Consider the following 7,445-nt stretch of genomic DNA (forward strand, 5'->3'; position numbering starts at 1 on the left):
TGTCTGTTGAGTCTGGACCAACATCGTAAACGTTGCAGCTTAAGGCCAGTCGAGACAGACAGGCCCCTTTTTTGTGGTCTCATCTCCGGAATGGTAGAGTGGCAAATAATTGTTTGTCTTGTGAAATATCTGCTGTATGCATACGAGAAGATAATTTCAACTAACTTAATCCGTTTGGCGAGGAACAACAGGTGGTCGCGGCTTTCGCCACCTATCTTTACAATGTAATTTGTGACGTTGGGGTGGGTTTGCCAATTCAGAAAACACCACTAAGCTGTATAGACAGCGATCTCTAATATTGCGGATATAAAGTTTATGAAGGGGTCCAATTCGACGGAGCTTTGGTCTCTGCTGGGAATTAAGAAATACACGCTATCGCATTTGTGGCGCAACTCTGGCGTGAGATTGACATTCAAACGGCTAGAATCTAGAATGGCCACGTTTTTTGAGAACTCCCTGCTGCAGCACAAAACCCGGTATCAGCTTTTGGCCACGGTAATAGGTGAGGCTCCCTCCCTTCCTCTTTTTCCCTTACCAATTGCAGTTCATAATGGTCCTTGTCGGCAGTTAACATTATTACTTTCGGACATGGAGTGGGCGTGGGTTGGCTCTCGCCGACTCTGACCAAAATTCAAACGCCCGATTCGCCGCTGGACTTCGAAGTGAATCTCGCCGAGATTTCCTGGCTGGGCTCGATGCTGGGACTGGGCAGCCTGTGCGGAAACCTGACCATAGCCCTGCTGATTGAGAGAGCAGGCAGGAAGATCTGCCTTTACCTCATGGCCGGGCCATATGCGGTGGGTAAATGAGCCTAATTGGTCGTTAGTTGATTAAAGGAGTATCCAACATTCTAGTGTATCTGGATTTTGATCTACTGCGCCTCCAATGTGTACTACCTGTACGCAGCGAGATTCCTGTGCGGATTTACCGGCGGAGCAGGATACTTGGTGGTTCCGATTTTCATTAGCGAAGTAGCCGATAGCAAGTGAGTTCAGCACACAAGCACCCACCAATCTAATCTAAGCCGTCGAGTTTCCAGCATTCGAGGGGCTCTGACTTCGATGGTGATGCTATCCGTCGATTTGGGAATACTGGCTGGCTACATTCTAAGCACTTATCTGGCCTATCATGTCGTACCCTTCTTGGCCATTATCTTGCCCGTTGCCTACTTTATAGCCAATATAATGTTGCCCGAAACAGCCCCGTATCTGCTGAAGAAGAGCCAGCTGGCTGCTGCAGAGAAATCGTTCAGATACTACAGGAATCAGCGGAGTGCAATTTGCGAGCAAATCTCAAAGGTCAACTTCGAGGAGCTGCGCACAGCGGTTTTGTCTCAGCAGACACGGAATGCCACGCCACTCAGTTACAAGGACCTTAGTGAGTAAGATTATGACAACGAATGGAACCCATTAAATCCCATTACCTCATTGCAGCGACCAAGCCCGCTCTGAAAGGATTTGCCGCCTCCATTGTCCTCAGCTTGGGCTACCAGTTCAGTGGGGTTTTCAGCTTCATCAACTATATGTCGGACATATTCAAAGCATCCGGCTCGGTTGTGGACGTTAATACGGCCACCATTATCATAGGATTAGTCCAGATCGTTGGCGTCTATACCTCGACCATATTGGTGGACATCGTGGGTAGGAGGGTTCTGATGTTGATCTCCACTATGGGAGTGGGAATAGGCTGCATTGCCTTCGGTTGCTTTACCTACTTGGCCAAAATCTATGATCTCAGCGATTTCAATTGGCTGCCTTTGGTGCTGATGATTATCATTTGTTACGTGGCCAATATTGGACTAATTGGAATCTTTTTCCTGGTGCTGGTGGAACTTTTTCCAGTAAAGGTACGTTTAAAGATATATTTAAATGAGTATCACATTCAGATACTTTATCTGTGTGTTTCATCCTCGCAGATTCGCTCCCTAGCCACCTCGCTGTCTGTGATTTTCTTGAGTTTACTCGTCTTTGGAACCCTGAAGCTGTTTCCCCTGATGCTGCACTACTGGGGCATATCCTATACCATGTGGTTCTCCGCTGCCTCTGCACTACTTACGTTCTTCTACTTCTGGCTGTTCCTGCAGGAAACCAAAGGAAAGTCTATGATTGAGGATTAGCAAGTAGCTGAATTTCATCTGAAGGCTTCAGCTCCTTCAAAACCAACTGCAAAGTCACATGCTTGATTTGTGAATGCAGGTTGTTTATTTGTAATTAATTAACACAGCGTGTGCAATTTTTGCATTTATTTGTATAATGTAATAGAAATTGTAATAAATAAATTTAAAAGGAAAATTTTACACTGGATTCATTTTTTAGTATTTGCTAAAAATAATGTGCAATATGCACGAAACAAAAAAATACACAATTCTGGTTTAAAATTTGCATTGGTTTGTTTGAGCCATCGAAAAGCAAACATTAATTTGCGATTCCCATGAAAATTATGAGTTAAGTTGTGTAAACGATGAAAGTGCTGCCTTTTGTGTTAATGTCATTATTTATGAACATGATATTCCAGATGTTAATGCTATATGGTAGGTTCTCAGGAGATTTCCGCCTCCGCAGGGATTCATATGTTTCGTAAGATATATTCAAGTGTTACAACTCAAAATATCTTCAACTAAAACAAAATTCTCTTGAAAAACAAGCTCTAGAACCCCAAGAGAAAATGTGTAGGCTTATGACTGTCTTTATTTATGTAGACTCTTCGGGATTATCTGACTAGACGGTGTTATTGTCTTTCAGACATCAAATTAAGAACTATCTTTTAATCAGTGAGTAACTTAACCTTTTACCACGGTTCGGTACTTGTGATGGACGTATCCTGGATAATATCCTTGGATGTGAATTGTTTTGGGCATGTTTGGTTGTGTTTGATGCTGCCTTCACTTACATGGCAAGATAAGTTAAAAGATGCTGTGTCAAACTATTTCATCATGGAATTCGACGTAATCTAGATGATTTGGTGCACGACTTACTTCGTTACGTGCGTGAAGTTCTTCATGTGCTTTGTCTTTTTCCTTTTAACTTTTCTTAAGAAGACGGCTGATAACAAGTCAGTGAATGTAAGAATTGATAAGAATAAGCCTTCATGCTTACAGTTGGCACTGGAGTCCTTATGGGTTACCCAGTCTCCTCTAATTTTAGCTACCATTGGAAGCCACCGACTGTTATTACCATTCCGGTTTGTTACATTATTGGGAATTTCCTGTTTCTGGAGACTCCGCATTATCTCACTCCCAAGGAAAAATTCGCAAAGTCAAATAATCCTTTTGATTCAAAAAAAAAACAAATGCAGTCATTGTAAGACTAGGAGTTTCTTCTATTTTTATTCCAACCTAAAAGACACTTATATGTATTCCAGAATATTTGCATTACAAAATGAAAAAAATAGAAAAATATCTATGATAGAAAGTCTTTTCGAGTGTATTCGCTCATGGCAGGCGTCATAAAAGTCATTGGCTTATCAGGTTTAGATAAACCGGTCACGAAATATTTAAGGGGAAGTTGAGAGCGTAGATGAATCTCGTTCAGTCTGGAGAAAGCATCTCGACCATGACGTTCAAATTGCGCTTAGCCTCGGTCTTCGCCAATCCGAATTGTCTATTGGGACGCAGGAATCGCCACCAGTTTCTGGTCACCCTGCTGCGTAAGGAACCAAATGCTGCAGAGCTGCATGATTCCAGATTCAAGATCATTATACTCCGCAGTGAACATAGCTACCTTCTCCCATGGCCTGGGCGTGGGTTGGATGTCGCCGGTGATGAGGGACCTGCAGACCGATGAGTCGCCTCTTGATTTCCCCGTTCTCGTGAGCCAGGTGTCCTGGATCGGATCGCTCGTGGGCATTGGTAGTGTAATGGGCAATCTGATCGCTGGACTACTCATGGATCGCATAGGTCGTAAGATGGTCCTTTTCTTCATCGCGATTCCCTATACGGTAAGATGAGTCGGCATTATTGGCGCAACTATTTCACCACTCTCGTATTCCCTGGAATCCTACTAGACCTTCTGGTGCCTGGTTTACTTCGTCCAGAGTGTGGAGTTCCTGTACATCGGACGACTGATGGCCGGCGTAACTGGTGGCGCCTGCTACGTCGTCCTCCCGACCTTCATAAGCGAAATCGCTGACACCAAGTGAGTCTCAAAGTGATGTGTGCTGAAGTATACTATGATTAACTAATTGCCCATAAATCTTTGCAGTGTTCGCGGTCGCCTAGGTTCCATTATCTTACTATCGGTTAACACGGGTGTTTTGGCGGGCTATATAGTGTCCACGAGAGTGGATTACTTCACGTCTCCCCCGTTCATCATCGCCCTGCCCGTCTGTTATTTTATCTGCAACTTCCTCATTCCGGAGACCCCACATCACCTAGTTCGCAAGGGCAAATTCGAAGCGGCCAAGAGGTCGTTCATGTTCTACAAAAACATCAGGAAAGATGACATCAAAGCTGAGGACGAGTTCGAGGAGATGAAGTATCTCCTTATTAAGGAGCAGACAGAGAAGGCCAAGTCCTTCGACTACAGGGATTTCAGTGAGTAGATGAGGCATCCCATTTCATATATCGATTTCAATCCTTTCATCAATCCTTAGTTACCAAACCTGCATTCAAGGCCTACGCCTCTGCCGCTGTCCTGCTCATTAGCAATCAATTCAGTGCCAGTTTTTGTGTGACCACCTACTTGGCGGATGTCTTTGCCGCATCCTACACCACTCTGAATCTGGGCATGTGCACCATCGTCATCGGAGTGCTCCAGATCGTGGGCAACTACGTGACCACTCTGCTGTGCGATAAGTACGGAAGGAGGATACTCATGCTGACCTCCACCTTGGGGGCCTCCCTTTGCCTAACTGCCTTCGGCACCTTCACCTTCTTCGCAAAGACGGCTAATCTCTCCGCGGTGGACTGGTTACCCCTTGTGATCTTATCCTGCTTCGTATTCCTTTGCAACATCGGCTTGGTGGGATGCCTATTTGTGGTGCTCGTCGAGCTCTTTCCGGCCAAGGTAACTTTGGTTTACTTTTCCCAAAAATGTGCTCTAAACCACTAAATGCTATTGTTTATTTTTTCAGATTCGATCTGTGGGCGTCTCCACCTTTGTGGTGATCCTAAGCAGTACAGTGTTCCTCACACTGAAAATCTTTCCCATCTGTATGGCTGTTTGGGGCACCTCGGTTACCATGTGGTGCTGTAGTGGAATTACGTTCCTCTCGTTTCTCTACTTCTGCTTCTTTCTGGAGGAGACCAACGGAAAATCGCTACTGGAGGCTTAGTTTGTTTACTGGAAAGATAATGGGTTATCACACTTGTAGCACCTGTCCGATTAGCCTAAGCCAGTAGTTATCTTTACGGTCAGAGGATACCAGCCGGATACTTAAGCCGACTCCTCAGCGGAAAACCCTTTTAGTGGTCAGAGATACGTGGCCAGAGGTAGACTGAATAAAGATCGGGGTGATATTCTTATTCATATGTGAAGTGGACAATCGAATTTTCGGGTACAAAATGCTGATGCGCTTATTTCAAAGGCCGAACTGCCTGCTTAATCGCAGGAATCGATATCAGCTGCTAACCACGCTGCTGAGTAAGTATTCCTTTCTCACCGTCAAGGACTCACAGTGAATGACATTTATTTCGGACTTTATCCAGTTAATGTCATATCCATTTCACACGGCATCGGCATCGGATGGCTATCCCCCACGCTGAGGAAACTTCAGTCCGACTCGCCCGTGGGTTTCGAGGTGAAGTCCGAGTTCGAGATCTCCTGGGTGGGCTCCATGCTGGGCATGGGCTCGGTGACTGGCAATATACTGATTGGGTGCCTGCTGGGGCGCCTGGGCAGCAAGAGGTGTCTGCTGTTAATTGCCATTCCACATTCGGTAATTTGTCAAAATCGAACAAAGGGTATTGCAAATGCTGATAATGTGTGTGCTTTTAGTGCCTGTGGATCCTGGTCTACTTTGCCCAGAGTGTGGAGTACCTTTACGTGGGAAGACTTTTGGCTGGCATCTGTGGCGGCGGCATGTACATTGTTCATCCCATTTTCCTCAGTGAAATCGCAGATGCCAAGTAAGTGGATAATTTATGGCTGTCGCCAGGGGATTGTCACGATAGCTCGCTGGCAAAAGATTAGAATGAACCTGGGAACGTCACTACAGAAAAAGTGCTGAAATGGAGTTACTCAAAGTGTTTATCACATGTTAGCACTTACTCATAGCATCATAAATCGGTTTACTTTCCCCACAGCATCAGAGGAACCTTCTCTGCCATGGTTATGCTATCGGTCAATGTGGGCGTCCTGGTGGGCTATATCATGGGCACCCACTTGCCGTACTACTCGATTCCGTTTATGGTGCTGATACTGCCCCTGTGCTACCTCATTTCCGTGTTGCTGTTCATTAAGGAATCACCCATGCATCTCATAAGGATTGGCAAATACTCGGCCGCCGAGAGATCGTTCCGCTACTATAAGAACATCAAGGACTCTGATAATATTCACGATCAGAATAGAGCCATGGAGGAGTTTGAGATCATGAAGATAGCCCTGGCCAAAGGGGATCCCCTCCAGGATGCCGTTACTTTCAAGGACTTTTGTGAGTTTATAAATATACTATTATAGCTTTAATATAATGTTTGTTATTCGGCTAGACTCTCGACCTGCTTTGAAGGCCTATGGACCTGCTCTGGTGCTTTTAAATGCTAATCAGTTCAGCGGACTTTTCACCATGGTCAACTACATGTCGGACATATTCGCCAACTCGGGCAGCACAATGGACCCCGATACGTGCACCATCATCATTGGAGCCGTCCAAATCCTGGGCACCTATGTGACCACTTTGCTGTGCGACATCTGCGGACGAAAGCTACTCATGCTGGTCTCCACGGCCGGAGTGGCCATTAGCCTGACGGCCTTTGGATTCTTTACCAAATATGCCGAGAGTCACGATGTCGGTGAGTACAGCTGGATACCCCTGCTGCTCATGTCCATGGACATCTTTCTGGGCAACATCGGCCTGGTGGGATGCTTCTTTGTCAGCCTCGTGGAAATGTTTCCGGTCAAGGTACGTTCAAAAGCCATAAGGTTTAAATTAATATACTAAAGATTCATTGCAATCGTATTTGATGTAGATTCGTGCCAAGGCCGCCTCAATGGCAATTGTGGTTTGCAGCAGCTTTGTGTTCGTCATGCTGAACATATTCCCGATCTGCATGAAGCAGTGGGGCATTTCGGCCACCATGTGGTCGTGTGCAGGTGTCACAGCACTCAGTTTCCTTTACTTCACGTACTTCATGAAGGAAACGAAGGGCAAGTCCATGTTGGATGACTGAGCACGTGAATGAGTGTGAAAATAATATTTCAATAAAAACATTCAACTGATTAAACAAATCGTTTGTACCATCCATTTGTCGACATTACTCACACGGAAACAGTTTCATTTAAATTAGCTTT

At 45.3% G+C, this 7,445-nt stretch overlaps 3 protein-coding genes across 3 annotated transcripts; all 3 read left to right on the plus strand.

The window, feature by feature from the left end:
- Positions 1–360: 360 nt before the first annotated feature.
- LOC6730849 (facilitated trehalose transporter Tret1) lies at positions 361–2,251 on the plus strand. Its single transcript, XM_002077977.4, has 6 exons — positions 361–502; positions 568–797; positions 855–985; positions 1,040–1,377; positions 1,434–1,846; positions 1,916–2,251. Exons 1-6 carry the CDS (start codon positions 433–435, stop codon positions 2,114–2,116), a joined length of 1,383 nt encoding a protein of 460 aa, XP_002078013.1. The 5' UTR covers positions 361–432; the 3' UTR covers positions 2,117–2,251.
- A 1,252-nt stretch (positions 2,252–3,503) lies between these two features.
- On the plus strand, positions 3,504–5,467 carry LOC6730850 (facilitated trehalose transporter Tret1). Its single transcript, XM_039291009.2, has 6 exons — positions 3,504–3,645; positions 3,707–3,936; positions 4,003–4,133; positions 4,200–4,531; positions 4,591–5,003; positions 5,071–5,467. Exons 1-6 carry the CDS (start codon positions 3,516–3,518, stop codon positions 5,269–5,271), a joined length of 1,437 nt encoding a protein of 478 aa, XP_039146943.1. The 5' UTR covers positions 3,504–3,515; the 3' UTR covers positions 5,272–5,467.
- Positions 5,450–7,382, plus strand: LOC120284233 (facilitated trehalose transporter Tret1). The gene is made up of 6 exons (XM_039291010.2): positions 5,450–5,579; positions 5,645–5,874; positions 5,934–6,064; positions 6,242–6,588; positions 6,644–7,056; positions 7,124–7,382. Exons 1-6 carry the CDS (start codon positions 5,501–5,503, stop codon positions 7,322–7,324), a joined length of 1,401 nt encoding a protein of 466 aa, XP_039146944.1. The 5' UTR covers positions 5,450–5,500; the 3' UTR covers positions 7,325–7,382.
- Positions 7,383–7,445: the final 63 nt, after the last annotated feature.

The sequence above is a fragment of the Drosophila simulans genome, chromosome 2L (genome assembly GCF_016746395.2).
Source record: "Drosophila simulans strain w501 chromosome 2L, Prin_Dsim_3.1, whole genome shotgun sequence".
Taxonomy (NCBI): domain Eukaryota; kingdom Metazoa; phylum Arthropoda; class Insecta; order Diptera; family Drosophilidae; genus Drosophila; species Drosophila simulans.

Coding starts and splice junctions, on each gene's coding strand:
- LOC6730849 (XM_002077977.4), top strand. CDS start 433: ATGGCCACGTTTTTTGAGAACTCCCTGCTGCAGCACAAAACCCGGTAT. Junction 986..1,039: donor AGCGAAGTAGCCGATAGCAA/GTGAGTTCAGCA, acceptor TCGAGTTTCCAG/CATTCGAGGGGCTCTGACTT. Junction 1,847..1,915: donor TGGAACTTTTTCCAGTAAAG/GTACGTTTAAAG, acceptor TCATCCTCGCAG/ATTCGCTCCCTAGCCACCTC.
- LOC6730850 (XM_039291009.2), top strand. CDS start 3,516: ATGAATCTCGTTCAGTCTGGAGAAAGCATCTCGACCATGACGTTCAAA. Junction 4,134..4,199: donor AGCGAAATCGCTGACACCAA/GTGAGTCTCAAA, acceptor AAATCTTTGCAG/TGTTCGCGGTCGCCTAGGTT. Junction 5,004..5,070: donor TCGAGCTCTTTCCGGCCAAG/GTAACTTTGGTT, acceptor TTATTTTTTCAG/ATTCGATCTGTGGGCGTCTC.
- LOC120284233 (XM_039291010.2), top strand. CDS start 5,501: ATGCTGATGCGCTTATTTCAAAGGCCGAACTGCCTGCTTAATCGCAGG. Junction 5,875..5,933: donor TAATTGCCATTCCACATTCG/GTAATTTGTCAA, acceptor GTGTGCTTTTAG/TGCCTGTGGATCCTGGTCTA. Junction 7,057..7,123: donor TGGAAATGTTTCCGGTCAAG/GTACGTTCAAAA, acceptor TATTTGATGTAG/ATTCGTGCCAAGGCCGCCTC.